Source organism: Myotis myotis, unplaced genomic scaffold, assembly GCF_014108235.1.
Source record: "Myotis myotis isolate mMyoMyo1 unplaced genomic scaffold, mMyoMyo1.p scaffold_m19_p_13, whole genome shotgun sequence".
In the NCBI taxonomy this organism is placed as follows: domain Eukaryota; kingdom Metazoa; phylum Chordata; class Mammalia; order Chiroptera; family Vespertilionidae; genus Myotis; species Myotis myotis.
The window spans coordinates 27,087,599-27,108,370 of NW_023416317.1; the positions used below are offsets into that span (position 1 = coordinate 27,087,599).

At 45.0% G+C, this 20,772-nt stretch overlaps 1 protein-coding gene across 1 annotated transcript in view; it reads right to left on the reverse strand.

Moving 5' to 3' along the window:
- Nucleotides 1-20,772, reverse strand: part of CLSTN2 (calsyntenin 2) — a 558,247-nt gene that overhangs the window by 106,541 nt on the left and 430,934 nt on the right. The window contains exons 4-5 of the mRNA XM_036332393.1: nt 20,035-20,243; nt 13,503-13,652 (exon numbers count right to left, since the gene is read on the reverse strand). Of these exons, the coding sequence (XP_036188286.1) occupies nt 13,503-13,652; nt 20,035-20,243 (359 nt within the window). The remainder of the gene's footprint in view (nt 1-13,502; nt 13,653-20,034; nt 20,244-20,772) is intronic.

The window sequence follows — 20,772 nt, forward strand, 5'->3', positions numbered from 1 at the left end:
AGCACATTGAGTCGCCGCCAAGTAGGTAAATCAGCATCGTGCACACAGGCTGTTTTTTCCCCTTAATGATCGGGGATGTTAGTGATGCCAAACAGGCCGTACTTCACGGAGGAGGGCCCCACGAGGCCGCAGCCAGGAACACGGGGCTCGCCTGGCAGATCTGAGCAAACCCAGACCACCTGCCTGGGTCACTGTGGAGTTAGTGGAATTCAGGCCTCAGTGTTTTGTTTTCAGGAAAACTTCTCCATTGTGACTTTAAGCATCAAAATCAAGGGAACTAAAAAGAGCTGCTCGCAGCTTTTCATCTTGTCCTCACAAGAAGCCCGCATTGTCCCGTTTTCTGCTGGGGAAGCTGGACCTGTCTGGAGAGACTTTCCCAAGGTTGCAGACTGGGGCAGAGCTGAGCTGGGACTGAGGCCTGGGTCCCAGGCCCTGGACTGTGCTCTTTCTACCCAGCCCACTGTCTCCTTTTAGTCCCAGTCTTAAGCTCCAAAACCAAGGACCTGATGGTCAAACCACACAGCCATACCCAATTCTATGGATTTCAGTGTGTGTGTGTGTGTGTGTGTGTGTGTGTGTCTGCTCAATGCAGGAGCTGTCCCCTGGTGGTCACTGTGCTTCCACAGCCAACCTCCTGGGGTCCCTTCCCCCGCCCCACCAATAGGCTTTGATCACCGGCCAGGCTGAGGGACCCCACCTGTGCATGAATTCATGCACTGGGCCTCTAGTATGTAAATAAATGAGCATGGCTGTGTGCCAATAAAACTTTATTTATGGGCACTAACATTTGAATTTCATATAATATTCATGTGCCACAAAATATGATTCTTCTTTTGATTTTTTAAAACCACTTAAACTGTAAAAAGTATTTTTTTTTTTTTAGCTCACAGTTGTACAAAAACAGGTGGTCAACTAGATTTGACTTGTGATTTTCCTTTGCAGGCCCTTGGCTTAATAGTGGCTCCTGCCGGCGGCATTTGCATATTAGTTGGAAATCATCTTCTACAGTGGTTCTCAACCTTCTGGCCCTTTAAATACAGTTCCTCATGTTGTGACCCAACCATAAAATTATTTTCGTTGCTACTTCATAACTGTAATGTTGCTACTGTTATGAATCGTAATGTAAATATCTGATATGCAGGATGGTCTTAGGCGACCCCTGTGAAAGGGTCGTTCAACTGCCAAAGGGGTCGCAACATTACAGTTATGAAGTAGCAACGAAAATAATTTTATGGTTGGGTCACAACATGAGGAACTGTATTTAAAGGGCCAGAAGGTTGAGAACCACTGCTCTAGAACAAAATGTTGGTACCCTAATGGTGGGATCTTGGATACCCGGCAGGACAGTGAAGGAGAGAACTGGGGGTTCTCTCCTCTGTCTTTCTGGCCAAGTCCCCACGCATCCACCTGCAGAAGGGTAACATCATCATGAAACCTGATGGACACAGGTGCACCTCCGATCCCTGCTCAATTGTTCCTCTGAGCAAAGCTGGGCACCTTCCTGGGCTTATCACCCTATGACTCAAAATCAATGCCTTTCCTCTAGTAAAACCCCAGCCAGCTCTTCAGTGCACTTGATCAATAATTGGTCTGACTTTTGGAAAGGGCAGGGTGCAGCCGTCTGACCCCGAGGGCCTGGGCTTTTTCTCCTTGGCTGGGAGGTGGACAGGTGGACAGCTGTAGAGGGGACTGGGAAATACACTTGACAAGGCTTAGCAGGGGTCTTTTCTACCTCAGACATGCCTGACTGCCGACCTATCTCCTTGTCTACAGAGTCTCATGAAATTAGCCTCCTTTGCTGAGCAGCACTTTGAATTGGTTTTGGAAAAATATGGGACTTTAGAAGTGCTCCTACTAAAAGTGCACTCAGGAGCAATCATCCTTTTCAGCTGGTCTCCCTGCCCGGATTTCTGCATTCCAGTAGCCCCTCACCATGCTTAGGCATGAAAGCTTTGGGCTCCCCACTGCCCTTGGGGTAACACAGGAGGCCTCCCCTCCATGATCTCGTCCCCAATGGCCGTCTTCTCTCCATACCTGGGCCATATGACGGAATGCCCACCTTGCTGACATCTGCTCCCTCGTGTGCAACACCCTTCCTCTTTGCACTGAAACTATTAGCTTCCAGATTTGGCCCAGGTGCATCCCTTGGAAGGCCCTGATAAATTAGATTTTTTTTTTTTTTTTTTTAGTTTCTCTTTCTGTGAGTTCATTATTGGTGTATAAAAAAAGCCATCGATTTCTGGGTGTTAATTTTGTATCCTGCTGATGTCCTCAGCATTGCCATCATGTCCTTCTAAGTTATGAGCCCTGGTAGGTTGGTGTGCCTCTGTCCCATCTTCAGCACACAGTGGGCCTTCAGTAAAGAGTTAATAAATTCACTACGAAAATATTTCCCAAGTGTAATGTGTGTCAGCTTCAATGATCTCCCAATGCAGATGACTAAGGGAAAATTCATCTCAACCAGAGCTTTCATGACGCTATCCTTTCAACACAAAAGTGTTAGATGCCCTGTAGGGGCGTGGGAAACATTTTCTGTGTGGACGGACCAGCAACATCCAGACCTACCCCAGACTTTCCAAGTCAGAGTCTGCATTACACCAGGTGCTCAGGTGCACATTTAGGTTTGAGAAGCTCTTTTCTAAATGACACCCCGCCTCCATCCTAAAGAAGGCCCGATTCCTGGAATGGAACAAGCACTGAGACCATCTGACACATCAGAATTACTCATATCCAAAGAACAGAGAAGAAATGGTTCAATTGTGTGACTGTCTCCTTTTCTTTCTACTGGAAATGAGACACCTTACTGTGAAGGTGGCAAGAACAGGAGTTGGTCTGTGGGAGGGTCCCTGGGAGCTGGGGGTACTGGGTGACCTGGTGCTGGGCCGGGTGTAATGACTGCCTCGGGATCAGGCTCAGGGACGAGGCAGGCAGGCAGAAATGAGGTTCTGCAGGAGTCTGAATCTGGAGAGCTGATATTTCTATTTTTTAAAATATTTGTATTGATATCAGAGAGGAAGAGAGATAGAGATAGACAGAAACATCAATGATGAGAGAGAATCGTTGATCGGCTGCCTCCTACATGCCCCACACTGGGGATCAAGCCCACAACCTGGGCATGTGCCCTGACCAGGAATCCAACCATGACCTCCTGTCAACACTCAACCACTGAGTCATGCCAGCTGGGCTGGAGAGCTGATTCTTGATAGGGGAACCTTGAGACCAGTGGGACTGGATGTCCAGCCGGCAACATGTCTGGGAAGGAAGTGGTGAAGGGCCACGAGCAAAGTCTGAAGTGGTTCTTTAAAGGGGAATTGTCTCTGCATAAAGGGAGGGTAGAATACTGATTTTTGGGTCTAAACTGGCAGGGACAGGTAATAAACACAAAATCTGACTCGCAACAATAAAAGGGGACATATACTAAGTAAGTATTGTAAAGACAAAGTTTCCTGCTTAAAACATAGAAAGAGATGGGCCAAGGGACTGTAAAAAACAATAAAGGAAGGCATAAAGGAGGTATGTATCTCATAACTAACATCACAAAACAAACATAACATAACATAACATAACATAACATAACATAACATAACATAACATAACCAGACAAACAAAACTGCCCAAACTAGCAACTGAATTACAAAGGATCCTCTGACACAATCTGTGGCCCCATAAGGAGGGGTCAGCAGGGTCATCTCCACTGGGTCCCACCGATGCTGTTGCTGCGCAGTCTCTCCGAGGGCATGTGTCCTCTGTGATGCTCTGTGCTTCCTGAAGGATGGTCCTCAGAGCACAAGGGGCCCAGGCTTGGGCATTTATCACCGCCTGGCAGAAGGGAACCGACACCAAGAAGACTGCAAACCCGGACTCCTGGCATAGAGCGTGTGGCCAGCTGCAGGCACACCTTTCCTGTTCCTACTATGACCTTCCATCTCCTTGAACGGGTGACAGGGATACCATGGTTCTCAAAGCTCAGGACAGAACAAAGCGATTCACTTCCCCCTCCGACTCATACAGGTCTAGGTGATTCTCTGGGGACTCTGGGCAACTGAGAATGGGAGTGACGTTCTCTTTGACAAAACTCCACCTGCAGAGTTCACTTATCAGAATCAGAATCTCAGAATGCAGATTAGACCAAACTCCTAGAAGACAAAGACGGCACATGTGTGACACCCTGGGGTCATTTTCTGGGTGCAAAGCTTTTCTCCTCCCAATGAGCCCCACTCTGCCATTGGTGAGTGATGCTGGTAAGTGAGCTTTTAGTTTATGCTCATGTGATGGATGGAAGGTTTAGCGAGTACCAGGGGCTGTGAGAAGCATGGTTCTGCCCTCAGGGAACTCCAACTGTTTCAGGGAAGGTAAGACCAACCCATAAAAGGAGACAGAGAATGGAAAACCATAGCCTGAGCAGAGATGCTTTTGCCAAGATATAAAAGGCAGGGGGCAGCAGAGCCAGGGTCTGGGATGCCTATCCATGCAAAGGGGGTGGGGGTTGGGGGGCGAGGGGGGAGGCCAGCAGGATGCTGGGAAAGGCTGGGCTGGAAAATGGGGCCACTGGCCTGGGCTTGACTGGCATCTTATCAAGCCCCTAGAAGGCTCTAGTTGTGAGCAGGACCCCTTGGTCCTCTGAGGCAGCTGGCGGGAGAAGACAAGAGGCTCCGGAACATGATGGACTGCTTTCATGGGCTGCAGCCCCCTCCTGCCTGTAGGGAAATGACTTGGAACAGGTACAAGAATTTGAACTGCCAAACTGCGTTTGCTTGGTGACTCTGGTTGCCTGTGAGAAGTCAGCTCAGGAAGGAACCTCTGTTCCGGACAATTACTCCTGGCACCTGCCTGCAGACCTGTCACTCACAGGTGGGCTGAGGAGTCTGGGGACCTTTTTATACTTTTTTATTTCAAGAAAAACGATTTTAAATATAATAATGTTACGTGCAATAAACAATATCTCAAGAAAAACAATTTTAAATATAATGTGACATGCAATTAATAATTATTCAAGAAAAATGATCTTAAATATAATAATCTTAAATATAATGTAATAAACATTAATATCTCAAGTAAAAAAGGATTTTAAGTATAATAATATTACCAAAACTGCCGAAACCGGTTTGGCTCAGTGGATAGAGCGTCGGCCTGCGGACTGAAGGGTCCCAGGTTCGATTCCGGTCAAGGGCATGTACCTGGGTTGCGGGCATATCCCCAGTAGGAGATGTGCAGGAGGCAGCTGATCGATGTTTCTCTCTCATCGATGTTTCTGGCTCTCTATCTCTCTCCCTTCCTCTCTGTAAAAAATCAATAAAATATATTAAAAAAACAAAACAAACAAACAAACAAACAAAAATATTACCAAAACTATGCTAACATAGTATGATATCACAAAAGTTGTAGGAAATATTAAAGATCTGCAAATAACAGGATTACTTCTGTTATATTCTAAATTTTTTCCCCCTCTGGCTCTACTTTTGTTCATCAGTTTATGTTCATTATATTCCACAAATGAGTGTGATCATGTGATATTTATCTTTCTCTGACTGGCTTATTTCACTTAGCATGATGCCCTCCAGGTTCATCATGCTGTTGCAAATGGTAAGAGTTCCTTCTTTTTTATTGCAGCATAGTATTCCATTGTGTAGCTATACCACAATTTTTTAATCCACTCATCTGCTGATGGGCATTTAAGCTGTTTCCAAATCTTAGCTATTATAAATTGTGCTGCTATAAACATAGGGGTACATATATCCTTTCTGATTGGTGTTTCTGATTTCTTGGGATATATTCCTAGAAGTAGGATTATTGGGTCAAGTGCGAGTTTTTAAGTTTTTGAGGAAACTCCATACTGTTCTCCACAGTGGTTGCACCAGTCTGCATTCTCACCAGTAGTGCAAGAGGGTTCCTTTGTCTCCACAACCTCGCCAGCACTTGTCATTTGTTGATTTGCTGATGATAGCCATTCTGACAGGTGTAAGATGGTATCTTATTGTTGTTTTGATTTGCATCTCTCGAATGATTAGTGACTTTGAGCATGTTTTCATATGTCTCTTGGCTTTCTGAATGTTCTCTTTTGAAAAGTGTCTATTTAGGTCCTTTGCCATTTTTTTTATTGGATTATTTATCTTCCTTTAGTTATGTCGTATGAGTTCCTTGTAAATATTGGAGATTATACCCTTATCGAAGATAACATTGGCAAATATGTTCTCCCATGCAGTGGGCTTTCTTATTGTTTTGTTGATGGTTTCTTTTGCTGTGCAGAAGCTTTTTATTTTGATGTAGTCCCATTTGTTTATTTTCTCTTTAGATTCCATTGCCCTGGGAGCTGTATCGGTAAAGAAATTGCTTTGGCATATGTCTGAGATTTTGCTGCCTATGTCTTCTTCTAAGATTTTTAAGGTTTCTCATCTTATGTTTAAGTCCTTTATCCATTTTGAGTTTATTTTTGTGTATGGTGTAAGTTGGTAATCTAGTTTCATTTTTTTGCATGTATCTGTCGAATTTTCCCAACACCATTTATTGAAGAGACTATCTTGACGCCAATGTAAGCTCTTGACTCCTTTGTCAAATATTAATTGAGCATGATGGCTTGGGTAGATTTCTGGGTTCTCTGTTCTGTTCCATTGGTCTATATGTCTGTTCTTGTGCCAATACCAGGCAGTTTTGAGAACAGTGGCTTTGTAATATAGCTTGTTATCTGGTATTGTGATCCCTCCAACTTTGTTCTTCTTTCTCGGGATTGCTGTGGCTATTCAGGGTCTTTTTTTATTCCAGATGAATTTTTGGAGAGTTTTTTCTAGATCTTTGAAATATGCATTGGTATTTTAATGGGGATTGCATTAAATCTGTAGATTGCTTTGGGTGGTATGGACATTTTAATGATGCTGATTCTACCAATCCATGAACATGGTATGTTCTTCATTTGTTTATGTCTTCCTCTATGTCTTTTTTCAATGTCCTGTAGTTTACCAAGTATAGGTCTTTTGCCTCCTTAGTTAAGTTTATTCCTAGGTATCTTAATTTTTTTGGTGCAATGGTAAATGAGATTTTTTTTTTTTAGTTTCTCTTTCTGTGAGTACATTATTGGTGTATAAAAAAAGCCATCGATTTCTGGGTGTTAATTTTGTATCCTGCTACATTGCAGAATTCAGTTATTAAGTCTAGTAGTTTTTTGATGGAGTCTTCGGGGTTTTCTATGTACATTATCATGTCACCTGCAAATAATGACAATTTTACTTCTTTTCCAATTTGGATGCCTTTATTTCTTCTTGTTGTCTAATCGCTATGGTTAGAACTTCCAGTACTATGTCAAATAGGAGTTGTGAAAGTGGGCATCCCTGTCTTGTTCCTGTTCTTAGGGGAAATGGCTTTAGTTTTTGCCCAATGAATGATGTTAGTCATAGGTTTGTTATATATGGCCTTTATCATGTTGAGATATGCTCCCTCTATTCCAACTTTGCTGAGAGTTTTTATCAAAAATGGGTGTTGGATTTTGTCGAATGCCTTTTCTGGGTCTATTGATATGATCATGTGATTTTTGCCTTTCAATTTGTTTATGTGGCGTATCACGTTTATTGATTTGCGAATATTGTACCAGCCTTGCATCCCTGGAATAAATCCCACTTGATCATGGTGTATGATCTTTTTAATATATTGCTGGATGCAATTTGCTAATATTTTGTTGAGGATTTTAGCATCTATGTTCAGCAGGGATATCTGCCTGTAATTCTCGTTCTTTGTAGTGTCTTTATCTGGTTTTGGAATTAGGATAATGCTCGCCTCATAAAAAGAGTTTGGAAGTGTTCCTTCCTCTTGGATTTTCTGAAATAGTTTGAGGAGTATAGGTGTTCTTCTTTAAATGTTTGGAAAAACTCCCCTGTTAAGATGTCTGGACCTGGGCTTTTTTGTTTTGTGGGAGTTTTTTGTTTTTTTATTACTGCTTCTATTTCATTGGTTGTTATTGGCCTATTCAGGTTTTTTTATTCTTCCTGATTCAGTTTCAGGAGGTTGTATTTTTCTAGGAATTTGTCTATTTCATCCACATTGTTCAGCTTGTTGGCATATAGTTGTTCATAGTATTTTCTTACAATCCTTTGTATTTCTGTGGTGTCTGTGGTTACTTCTCCACTTTCATTTCTGATTTTATTTATCTGGGTCCTCTTTGTTTCTTGATGAGTCTGGGTAATGGTTTATCAATTTTGTTTATCCTTTCAAAGAACAAGCTCTTGGTTTCATTGATTTTTTTGTATTCTTTTTTTTAGTTTCTATGTCATTTATTTCTTCTCTAATCTTTATTATTTCCTTCCTTCTACTTACTCTGGGTTTTTCTTGTTGTTCTCTTCTAGTTCTTTTGTTGTAGAGTTAAGTAGTTTACTGCTGATTTTTCTTGTTTTTTTTGTTTTTTGTTTTTTTTTGAGGTATGCCTGTAGTGCTATGAACTTCCCTCTCAGGACTGCTTTTGCTGTGTCCCAGAGAGTTTGGGTTGTTGTGTGTTCATTTTCATTTGTTTCCAGGGAGTTTTTGATTTCTTTCTTGATCTTGTTGGTAACCCATTCATTGCTTAATAACATGCTATTTAGCCTACATGTGTTTGAATGATTTTGGGTGTTTTTACTGTAGCTGATTTCTAATTTCATTCCACTGTGATCTGAGAAGATGCTTGATATGATTTCAATATTCTTGAACTTGTAGAGACTTGTTTTGTGTTCTAACATGTGGTCTTCTGCCTCTTCTGGCACACCTGCTATCTTTGTGAATGATCCATGTGCACTTGAGAACAATGTATATTCTGCTGCATTGGGGTAAAATGTTCTATAAATGTCTATTAAATCCATTTGATCCAGTGTGTCCTTTAGAGTCTCTGTGTTCTTGTTAAGTTTTTGTCTGGAAGATCTGTTGAGTGAAGTCAGACAGGTATGAAAGTCCCCTACTATGTCCTATTGTTGTCAACTTCTCTGTTAAAGTCCTCCAGAAGTTTTTTTAATATATTTAGGCGCACCTATATTGGGTGCATATATGTTTACCAAGGTTATATCCTCTTGTTGGATTGATCTCTTTAGTATTATGTAGTGACCTTTGTTGTCTCTTGTGATGGCCTTCATTTTAAAGTCTATTTTGTCGGATATGAGCTTTTTTTTTCTTTTCCATTTGCATGGAAAATTTTTTTCTATCCCTTCACTTTCATCCTGTGTGTGTCTTTTGTTTTGAGGTGGGTCTCTTGTAGACAACATATAGTTGGGTCATGTTTTTGTATCCATTCAGCTACCCTACACCTTTTGATTGGGGCATTTAATCCATTTACCTTTATGGTTATTATTGAGAGATACTTATTTATAGCTATTTCAATTCTGTATGGCTAGGTTTCTTTCTCTGTTTCTTCTTCTCAGCAATCCCTTTAGCATTTCTTGTAATACTGGCATGGTGATGGTAAACTCCTTTAGCCTTTTTTTTTTTTTTTTTTTTTTGTCTGGGAAGCTCTTTATTTGACTGTCTATTTTGAATAAAAGCCTTGTTGGATATAGTGATCTTGGTCTCAGATCCTTGCTTTCCTTACCTTGAGTACTTCATGCCATTCCCTTCTGGACTATAGAGTTTTTGAAGAGAAATCAAGTTTCAGCCTTATGGGAACTCCTTTGTAGGTAACAGTTTTCTTTTCTCTTGCTGCCTTTAAGATTTCTCTTTGTCTTTATTTTTCGGCATTTTAATTATGATGTGTCTGGGTGTAGGTCTGTTTGGGTTCTTCTTATTTGGGGTCTCTTTGCCTCCTGAACTTGTGTGACTTTTTCCTTTACCAGGTTCTGCTCTCACAGCTCCAGTCCACTTCACCCTCCCTCTGCCAGAGCACAAGGTGGGTGGCTCCACAGGGAATTTTGTGCATTGACCTTTCAAGAGGGTACCCGAACTTTCAGCTGCCACTTCCTGGCAGCAGCACTCTGCTGCTTTTCACAGCTAGATGTTATGTGGGTACCTTCTCAGATTTGGTGCTCTCTGCTGGGGAGCCCCGCTTGGGGATTAGATCCCAGAGTTCTCAGTGGCACCCTTCCACAGCTGAGATATCTCTCCAGGACTTCAGCTGCTGTCTGTGGGCGCCCAGCCAGCCCTTTCTCACCTCTGCCCCTCCTACCAGTCTCTATGCAGTCGCCACCTTTGGTCCTTGGGTATCAGGGTTCTCTTCTGTGAGTTTCCCGTTGATTAGAGTTTGGAAACTTTGCAGCTCCCCACTCTGGCATTCATAATCTTGACTGCCCAACCCACCCTACCCCTGATCGCTCCAATCTGGCTTCCCACTTTTCCCCAGTCCCAACCCAAGCCAGACTGGCTTCCTTATACTGTTCACTGGTGCCCTGAAGGCCTCCCCTCTCTGTTCTCCTCTCCTGTTCTATACTGTGCAGGCTTCACCCACACCAGCTTCAAAAAGAGCCAATCTTCCCTCCAGGACCTGGCTACCTCTTACAGTGAGGAGCAGCCTGCCTCGTCTGCAGTTAGCAAAGAAAGCCAGTAAACTGTGGCTCCCTCAGCTTGCCCTACAAAGCTGGGAGAGGGGCCAGACGAGAAACACATCTGGGACAAGTGGTGGTTTGCTTGTCCCTGGAGAAAGATGTATTTCCAGCTATAAGGCTGTAGCCCTGGCCGAGGGTAGAAGAGAGAACAGGCCCCAAGATGGGTCAGAGATGAGGTTGCCCAAGTGGAAGAATAAAGTGGGCCATATGCTGGAAGGAGAGAAGAATTTCCTGTAGATACGGAGGCTGGAGTAGGCATGGCAGGGACGCACTTTGACCTCCACATACCTAAGAAGCCGGAGGCCCTATGATCTGAAAGCCTGCTGGGACAATGGCTGGGAGAGGGACTATAGCTGTGTACAGGGGTAAGCTGGAGGGAGGAGGGGCGCGATGCAGAATCCAATGCCAGCTTCTGCCACCAAAGGCTGGCTGACTAAGGCAGGGAAGCCAACTAAAGTGGTTGATTCTGATGTTACACATGCTTGAGTCACTTTGCCTGACATGGTGAACTGATACATGGAGTTGCTGCTTCCCGCTTTTCTCTGTTCCACAGGAAGCTACATATACATATACATATACATATACACATACACATACACATACACATACACATACATATACATATACATATACATATACATATATATATACATATACATATACATATACATATATAGTTAACCTTCACCCTAGGGTGTTTTTCCATTCATTTTTACAGAGAGTGGAAGGGAAGGGTAGAGATAGAGAAAAACATCAATGGGAGAGAGACACATTGATTGGTTGCCTCCAACACATGCCCTGGGGCTGGGGATTGAGTCTGCAACTGAGGTACATGCGCTTGACCAGAACTGAACCTGGGACACTTCAGTCCGTGGGCTGATGCTCTAACCACTTAGCAACCCGGCCAGGGAAGAAACTTATGATTTTTCACCATTTGTCCATTCAACACTTGCTAATCACCTGAATTGTGTCTGGCCCTGTGCTGGGCGCTGGAGACACAACAATGAATGGGCACTTCAGGAGATCACTGTCTAGAGCCGCAAAGAGCATTGTGCACCAGTGGGGAGGTGCCCTTCAGCCTTCGCACACAGAACTGAACGTTATTAAAATGTTTTTCTTTGCATACATTTAACACTGAAACAAGCACCAATTCTGTTAGAAAATTACATTTAAATACAGTTACAGAAATGTAATCCCAAGTCACAGGTGTCTCATTTATCAAAGACAAAAGCCATTGGGACCGTTCTCCAGACGAGGCTTGGCTTTGGTTTTTCCTGCTTAAAATCCCCCTGTGAGCTTCTTTTATGCTTAGAAAGATTTTATCTTCTTTCCAGGCCTTTCTCTTCAAAAGCCAGACCTTCACTGGGGCCAGTTCTTATAACTTAAAATAAAACAAGGGAGTTCTTTACTTGGCTAGCTCATTTATTCTTCAACAGCTATTTCTTGAGCACCTAACGTCGGGACCAGACATGTGCTAAGCCTGAAGAATTTGCTGGTGAACAAGAGAGACAGAATCTTGTCCTCAGGGTCCTCAGTGAATTATCCCCAACCAGAGCTCAGGCTCCCTGAGGTTGGGAACACAGCTTGTCACGGTTGCTTGTCCCTCTTTCTCTGTTTCTTGCTTCATCCTAAATGGACCGACACAAAGACGTCTCCACTTTGTTCTTCATGTCTCATGTGTCTTACTGAGCTCATCACCTCTTTGTTCAAAGGCAAATGACCCTAACTCTGTCCAGAGGTGGGTTTATTGCTCCTCCCAGCTTTCCAGTTGAAAGATTAAGGGGGACAGGTTGTGCAGCAGAGGAGCACTTTGAGAGCTGCCTTGTGAGGGGAGTGACCCCAGGTGCCCTTGCTTTGCACCCCGAGGTCTTGCTAGTCTGGCCCTGATAAATTGGATTAGGGATAAATGCCTGACTACTATTCAGAGTCCGGCCAGTGACCTAGATGGTGGCCTGGCATCAGTCTGCCCCATAGGGATGTGACTGACCAACACAGTGAATTGCACCCTCTATGAGGGAATTTAAGAACTACATCCCCCCCCCCCCACACACACACACAGAGAGAGAGAGAGAGAGAGAGAGAGAGAGAGAGAGAGAGAGAGAGAGAGGAAGAGAGGAAGGGAGGGAGGGAGAGAAAATATAACAGGGGCCTGAAGCTTAAAGACACACCTAGGGAAGGCAATAAACAGCAGCCACAGAGTGGAGGACTCCACGAAGCACCGTGAGCCATGGATAAGCAGTAGCCTCCCATAACATCAACACATGAAGCAGAAACAGGAGCAGTCAAGCAGCCAAAACAGTAGCCCAGAGGTAACTGCTCTGCCACCGGAACCATCAATGTCACTGCTAGAGCCGTTCTTATTCCATGCACCATCCATCCAATTCTCTGTAAGACCATCTACGCAGCTGGCCTTGCCTCCTGGTTTCCCCTTTGCTCGGTGACAAACCTCCGCCAGACCTTCGTTCTATCCCTGCACCCTAAAGATCTGAGTGAGCACAGAGCGGATCCTCCATCCGAGGCATTGTCTCGCCATTCCCAGAGCCAACGTTTTAGAAACCCCTTAGCCTAGAGGCCGGGTGTGGCTCTCCAGCCTCTGCCTGGATGCCCTCTGTGCAAGCCCCCCCTGCCCGGGGTGTTGAGTAATGAGGCCACATTTGAAATGCACCAGCCCGACTCAGCACTCTGCGATAAAGTGAACAGGCTCGCTGGCCACCTGCTGAGCACCGTGGGTAATTACTATTGATCCAAAGATGCCATGAGATCTGAGAAAGAGCACACTGGACAAACGGAGCATGTGACCTTAGACAAGTTACCTCGGGCATTCTCACCTGTGAAACGGAGATACTATAACCCTAGGAGCTGTCAGAATAAACCAGCTACTCTATTTCCTGCAGCAGAGTGACTGCACTTTAAAAATCCCTCTAGCCCCGAGTCATGCCGATTTGAGGATAGGTCTAGCAGCTTCCATGCACCAGGTCCAGCTGCCTTTCCTCAGAGGACTGACAAAAGCAGGCCCACCTTGCCAGCCAGGCTTGCACACTGGCTTCACGTCCACCTGCACCAGGGTGTCCTGAGCGGCAGGCTTCTGGCCACAGTCGTAGGCGGTCACCAGGATCTCGTACTGGTGCTGCTTGTCATAGCTCAGCTTCTCGGTGTTCCTGATGTTGCCTGAGGACACAGAGACATTCAGCGTTGTTTCAGATCACGTTGAGCACGCGGCAGTTCTCCCACATCCCTTCCCCACTCCTCCAACCTCCACCAGAATGAAATGGGCCCCTGCCCTACCCCTTGGTTAAGGTCAAGGGTACAGGAGGCCATGGCTTCCACACGCAGCCTGCTTGTTCCTTGGTGGCAGACTCCAGGATCAGTTGACTGGAGCCACCCCAGCTGTGGGGCAGGGCTGCTTCGAATTCCAAGCACGCATTTGGGACCTGACTAGTTTGTGTGTGTAAGTAATGGGTTGTTGGAAAACTCTCTCTCTAAGTGCCCCATGCGGCTGCGGCCCTGATGTCAGGCCCAGAGCTCATCTGCCCTGAAATCTCTGGGAAAAAAGATGGAATTCAGAAATGTCCTGACACATATTTTTTAACATCTGGGCTCATTGCCAGGAATGTTCACTGCCTCTTCTCACATTATTTTGCTACCAAATAGGAAGTAAAATCAATAAGAAAACGTGTGACCTCTCTTGCAAAGCTGCACAGAATAACCGATTCCTTGCCCTGGTGGCAAAGACATTTTTCTTCTCCCAGAAAGACCAAACCGTTTTCTTATGAGCCATTTGTGTGTTTTTATCCCCGTGGGTGTGAGATTATGATTCAGGAATAAATATTTGATAAATAACAAGCAAAACTTTAATTGACGATTTTTGCTAAAATACCATTTTGGTTCCAAGAAACTAATGATAGGCCCAATGCGCATTGAATAATTTTTAGTTTTGGATTCCAAGAGGTGCAAGTCTTCCTTTGTTGAGACTGATTTCATTCTTGCATTTTTTCCCCTGATGGTGGAGCTGACAGCAAATTAGAACTCAAATGCTATCATCATCCTTTACCAGAAGTGAAATTAAGAACGTGGAAATTAAAGGCAAAACAAACTAACAAGCAAATAAACAAGTGTGGAATGGCTGACTCACACAAATTTTTTAGATTTCATCCAAACTAAGGGAAAACTACCTAATGAGCTTTCTTCCATTCCAACTGATTATTGCTCATGTGAACTGAGATAACAGGGACGAAGGCAAGAAAGCCTGGGGAATTAGAAAAGTCACAGAATGTTTTAAAGATCAGACAAGTTGACCCACCAGTCACCCAGTCTTAAATAGTACTCAGTAGTAGTCCAGGAGCAGGTGCAATAAACGTGAGTGCCTGTGAGGAGGAGGAGGAGGAGGGAGTGGAGGCCAGCGGTGGTGAGGAGGGATGAACTTGCCCATGACATTGGACCAAGCATTCGAATCATTTGTTCTGCTACCTTCTCTGGATTGTTTCTAAAAATGCAACTGCAGCCACGGATTTGAAGTAAGATTTACTTTGACAAAGTCGGTCAAAAATCTCTGAATGAAAATGGGTTTGAGGTATTTTTGGCCTTATGGCTGGTATTCAGAATCCTTTTCATTTCCCCCCAAATATTTGTTTCAGTATCAGCGTGCAGCCCTTACAGGTCTGGGACGGCTCAGAATCGGGTAGGTAACACTCCCTCGGGGGTCCCTTAACAAACTCATTTGTGGTTACAGTTATCACAGGGGAGGGATTCTGCAGGTGCAGGCACCGGAATATAACCGTGAGAAGGAGGTTTCAGCGACATCAGATTGAATTTTCAACAAAAAGTGTTAGCTTTCTCTTTCTTTCAAGTGAAATGGCTCTCTAAAGATGCGTCTCTGAGAAGAGGAAGGCTTAGGGTTTACAATCCGTGTGACATTAAGCAGACCAAACACTATTGATTGTGCTAGAAAAATAAACACACGGGCCAGCAATCCCGGGCTCAATTTGTTGCCGCTCCTCTCCCGTAACTGTCTTAATGAAAGTGTCTGAGAAACTAATTTACTTTCTCCGCCGCCACCACCACCTTCAGGCCTGTGAGGATAAGATTCAGAGCACAGATGTGCAGCAGTGGGTCACCATGAGAGGCAATGTTGGGACCCACCATCCCGTGGGGAGGGCAACATCTGGATAAGACACCCATTTAGCACATTTCGATAGCTCGGAAGAAGCCATCCGTTTTGCTTCTGTTACAATTCTATTTCCCCCCTCACATATGAGTGATCTCTCCTGGTAGTGCTTTCTCAGTTAGCTGAGTCCACAGTTAGTCCAGGTGAATGGCTGCCCCTGGGGCCTATTCCCCTGTCCAGCTAACTCTCAAAGAACAGTTAGCCTGTACCTTGCAAGTTGGTGAAGGCAATTTTTTAAAACTCAGGTGGGGAGGGTGCAATGAGGCAAGCACAGTGACCTGCGCACTCCCTCCCCTGGACCTGAACTTGGAACAACCCTTTTGGAAAGCTATATGGGCCAGTCACTTTGCAATTATTCATACCTGTGGGGCATGCAATTCCACATCTAAAAATCGGTTCCAGAAAAACTTCAGATGTTTATTGTGAAAAATTGTAAATACATGTGAAAATAGGTCCATCGCAGCATTATTTATTACCTCGAAAAAATAGAAGAGAAACAGCATGTCTGGTTGCAGGGGAGAGCTAAGGATAAGAGTCTGCGTGAGATGGAGTGTTGTTCAGCACTGAAACCGGTCATTATGAAGCACTTTTAAGGATGGAAAAAAATCCATGTTATCGAATGTGAAGCAAAAAATGGGAGGATAAAGAAAAGCAAGAGATGTGGGGCCATGCTTTTATTTAAAAAGTCAGAAAACTACTGGTAAAGTGTCAATAGTGGTTACCTTTTAAAAAAATGTTTACTAGTGGTTATCTGTGGTGGGATTGTACGTGACTGATTTTCTTCTTCACACTTTTCTATGCTTTCCAAAATTCCCACGAGGGCTTGTGCTACTCTTCTATTCAGGTGGGAAAGAAGTGTTTTCATTTACTGTAAGAACACACAGACTCCAGGATATACTTCACTCAGAGGCATCAGCCCCATTACTCTGTGGGCAGCGGCTGGCAGAGAACTCGGCTGAGACCAGGCACCCCTGAGAATCAGAGAAGTCTGTCCAGTGGTGAGTGGGTGTCATTGAGTCCCCGCTGTACCCTCTGTGGTCAGTCTCAAACGTGGTTGAGAGTCTGGCTGTGGCAAAGCTCTGATGAATGCCTCCTTTGCTGTTTATCCACCCCTTTCATGGGCAACGTGTTTAATTCCCATTTTACTGATGAGGATCTGAGCAAGGTTAAGCAACTGGTCAAGGATCACACACACACACACACACACACACACACACACACACACACACGTGCGCGCGCAGGGATGGATGTAGGATTAAGATGCAATTTTGTGTTTTTGAACTTAAAGACCATTGCCATGCATTCCTGTCAAAATATCAGTAAGGAGAGCGATGATGTCACTGGTGGAAAGGCCTTGGGGCCAACACCCGGGGGGAGGGGGGGTGACGTGGGCTCTAGTCCAGGGGTGGGCAAACTTTTTGACTCGAGGGCCACGATGGGTTCTTAAACTGGGCCGGAGGGCCGGAACAAAAGCATGGATGGAGTGTTTGTGTGAACTAATATAAATTCAAAGTAAACATCATTACATAAAAGGGTACGGTCTTTTTTTTTTTTTTTTTTAGTTTTATTCATTTCAAACGGGCCGTAGTTTGCCCATGGCTGCTCTAGTCCCAACTCTGCCACCTGCATGATAGGTGCTGGCAGGCAAGCGCTTTATGCTTTGGGGACTCAGTTTTTCCATCTGTTCAATGGAAATGAGCATCTAGGCCCTACTGATCTCTGAGAGACCAGCCAAATGCCAGAAGATGGGGGCCTGGCAGCCATCTGTAATCGATCTAGAACTTCCCAGGAGGTGGGTGATGTCACCAGCTCAGAGTTACCTGTTTCTAATTTCAGCCTGGAAACCCATGGGGAGTGAGTGAGTAACCATCATGTCCCAATCCCCCAGTAAATGCCTAAGTAATCATGGCACCATGAATCGAGCACTCCCTATGTGCCTGCAGGCATTAGCTCCGGGCACTGCCTCTCCCTGAGGCCTCACAACCCCACAGGGAGGCAGGAACTATTCCTGCTTTGATTTCACAGGGGATGGAGGCTGAGGACTTCTGTTGAAAGAGGTCGAGTCTTCAGTTAAGACAGGTCATTCTGATTCCACATTGTATTCTGTCCTCCCTGTGCCCTGCTCCCCTTCCTTCCCTCACAAAGAGCCTGGCAGGTTGGGGGGAAGGAGGGGAGCAGGAGCCATCTACCTGAAGCCCTGCAGTCTCAGTGAGTGGGCCCCAACTCAGTAGTACTTTTTCTGATATGCATGCAAAGAACTTCTTCAAGGAGCCTGTAAGGTCGCTGGAGGAGTGATGGACAAGAGCCAATTGGGAAGCTCATTAGAATGGGAGCTGTTTCTGTGCCTGCCCCTGGGTCCTACCTTCATTACTTGGAGAACTGTTTTTTGTAAACCTCACTGTCAGGGGCCCACACTCCCGGGGAGTGCCCACTCTCCTCTTCATCTTACGTTGTAAACCAATGTTGGAGGCAGAGGCCTGGCAAAGAACCATTACTCACTTTTAATGAGACAGTGAGGGAAATAAATTGGCATATGTTAGTGAAATGGCTCATCAAGGTGAGTAATTATCTCCATGACTGGGGCAGTTTACCCTCCGATGAAAGAATTTGCATCTCATCTCTCATTGGCTTGTGGCTCTCCAGGACTAAGGCAGGGGATCAAGGGGAGCTTGACCACTCATCACTGACACCCCCTTCTCTAGTCCTGCTCTTCATGAGGGACTTGTCACTCCCCAAATGCTAGTTTTTGCAGACATAGACCCAACAGCTGGTTATGGAGGAACAGAAAAAATACAAAAGAGTTGTTCATATGAAGTGGTCTGTGTGTGTGTGTGTGTGTGTGTGTGTGTGTGTGTGTGTGTGTGTGTGTTGTGAGATACGAGTCTGTGTGGTGGGGATGGGCCACCCATCTGTATGAAAAGCTATCAGAGAGCAGTTCTGACACGCTCTACTAGTCGAAATGATCTATTTCTTAGTCCCAAACCAAACGTTAATTGAAGTCTAGCATTTTATATCTTACTTTTTTATGCATTGATCTGGTGTCCTACACAATCAGCATCTGGTAACGTCCAGGTATTTTAGCATTTTATAAGGAAACTGCCTTCTGTTAGGAATACTGATTTCCTCTTACAAGACACATCACAGACGACTGGAGGTCAGGGAGGAGGGTTTCTCCTTGGCTTCCTTCCCTTCTGGAATCTGCTGCAGTTCTCGGGAGGCAGAAGACACTCTATGGGGCCGGTTTCTCCCTGGTCTCAACATCGAGAAGCATTGGAATCACTGAAGACTCGCAAGCAGGTGATGATGATATTTCCCTCTAGGTCTTGGCTACCAGGAAGCTCAGAGCTAATTTGTTGCCCAGCCCTGGCTCATGGCATGCTTTGCATACCAACCGTTATGCCACCGGACTTTGTATCTTTTATTCTGAATTTTCCCCCACTAGATGGTAAGCTCCATGTGGACATGCCCATGTCTGTTTTAGGTCCTACTCTATCTCCATTCCCAGTTCCAAGCACAGTGCTTGGCACTGAATAAATATAATTATTTACAGAGTGGACGAACTTCAGGTTTTGCTGTTTTTGAGTCTTTGTGCAGAACTTAAATCCTATTTGAAACAAAGGGGGTAATATACATGAACCCATACACTCATGCTAATAATGAAATAATATACTTGACAAATAATTTTCATTTGATTGATATCAAGTTATTGAAAATTGCAGTTAAAAGGGGCTGAGTTGATTGGGCCTCTGGCTGTCATGTTTACACTACAATGAGTTTTTAATTAATGGTGATGGAGAAATGTCCACAAGGCTTTATTAGGACTGTTTTTACTTCAGTAAGTTCAGTTTGGGATTGGGATGTTGTGGGAGGGTTCTTCCATCCTTCATTCTCAGTAGAGTAGAAATTCTCAAAGGACTTTGACAAGACCTTTTAAGATTCATGAATGGATCTACAGCTTAGAAGGTGTTTCAGAAATCTCCGCCTTCTCTTTGTTTAGGAGCCGGAAACAGATTGTTGTGTGAGGTGATGTTACAACTGGTTATGTAAGAAAGGGATGCACACATGGCCGAGTTGAGGGCATGACTCATGTCTAGATGACAACTGAAAAATTCCACCAGAAAACCAATCTGTGTGCAGATGAGTGGCCTTGTGAGCTCTATAGCCTGTACCCACTGCGTAGGTGCCTTGGGGTGTTTTATATCTGGCTGGGCTGCTAATAATGCCATGCCATCTCTCCAGAGCAGGGCTGAGTTCTGGGTTATAGAGCCTAGATCAGGGATGGCATGGGAGGCATTGCCTGCTGAGTATATTCAGGCCCCCACTTGGCCTTCAGAATGGGGGGGGGTTCTTTCCCTGCCCCCACTGGGGTCCTCTCAGGACACTCACCATTTCTGTCAATGGCAAAAGGGACATCGGTGGTGACAATTTCATAGTTGCAGATCTGGCTGTACTGGGGGGAGCAGTCCTCATCGACGGCCTCCACCTGCAGGATGCTGTCGTAGATCTTACCCTCGGTCACCACAGCCTTGTAGGCGGGCTCTTTGAAGGCTGGAGCAAACTCATTGACGTCCTTCACCTGGATATGGACCACGGCCCTGGTACCACACACAGACAAGAAGAGATGGTGGTAAAGAAACAATTGTACCATCTTCCACGCCGCCCATGGACACTGACTCAGGCCCCAACACCAAGAAAATGGAGAAACCACAAGCCAGTCAGGCAGTTGTTGTCTGAGTCTTCTGTCTGCCATCTCACTGGAGACCCTTCTACCGGCCCTCGTCCTGATCCCCTGCGATGAATTCACCCCAGAGCAACTCCTCCCCATTCATTGACCTTCCTTGTTGCCCTTGACAACAGCATTCCTCTGGACTGTCTCTCCTCTCCCTCATCAATCCGTCATCTGTTCACTCACTCCTCCAATGAGTAAGAATTTAAGTACTCTTACTCTGTTAGTCTCTGAGTCAAAGTCCATTAGGGAGAGAGTTACAACCCAACATGAAGAGTTGCTAGGACAGAGAAGCATGTGGCATGGCAGAGACCAGGGAAAGGTCTCAACCTCTCAACAAGTCTGCAGGCTGGGCTGGCTCAGGGAAGGCTCCCCCAAGGAAGTGACACCTGCACTCA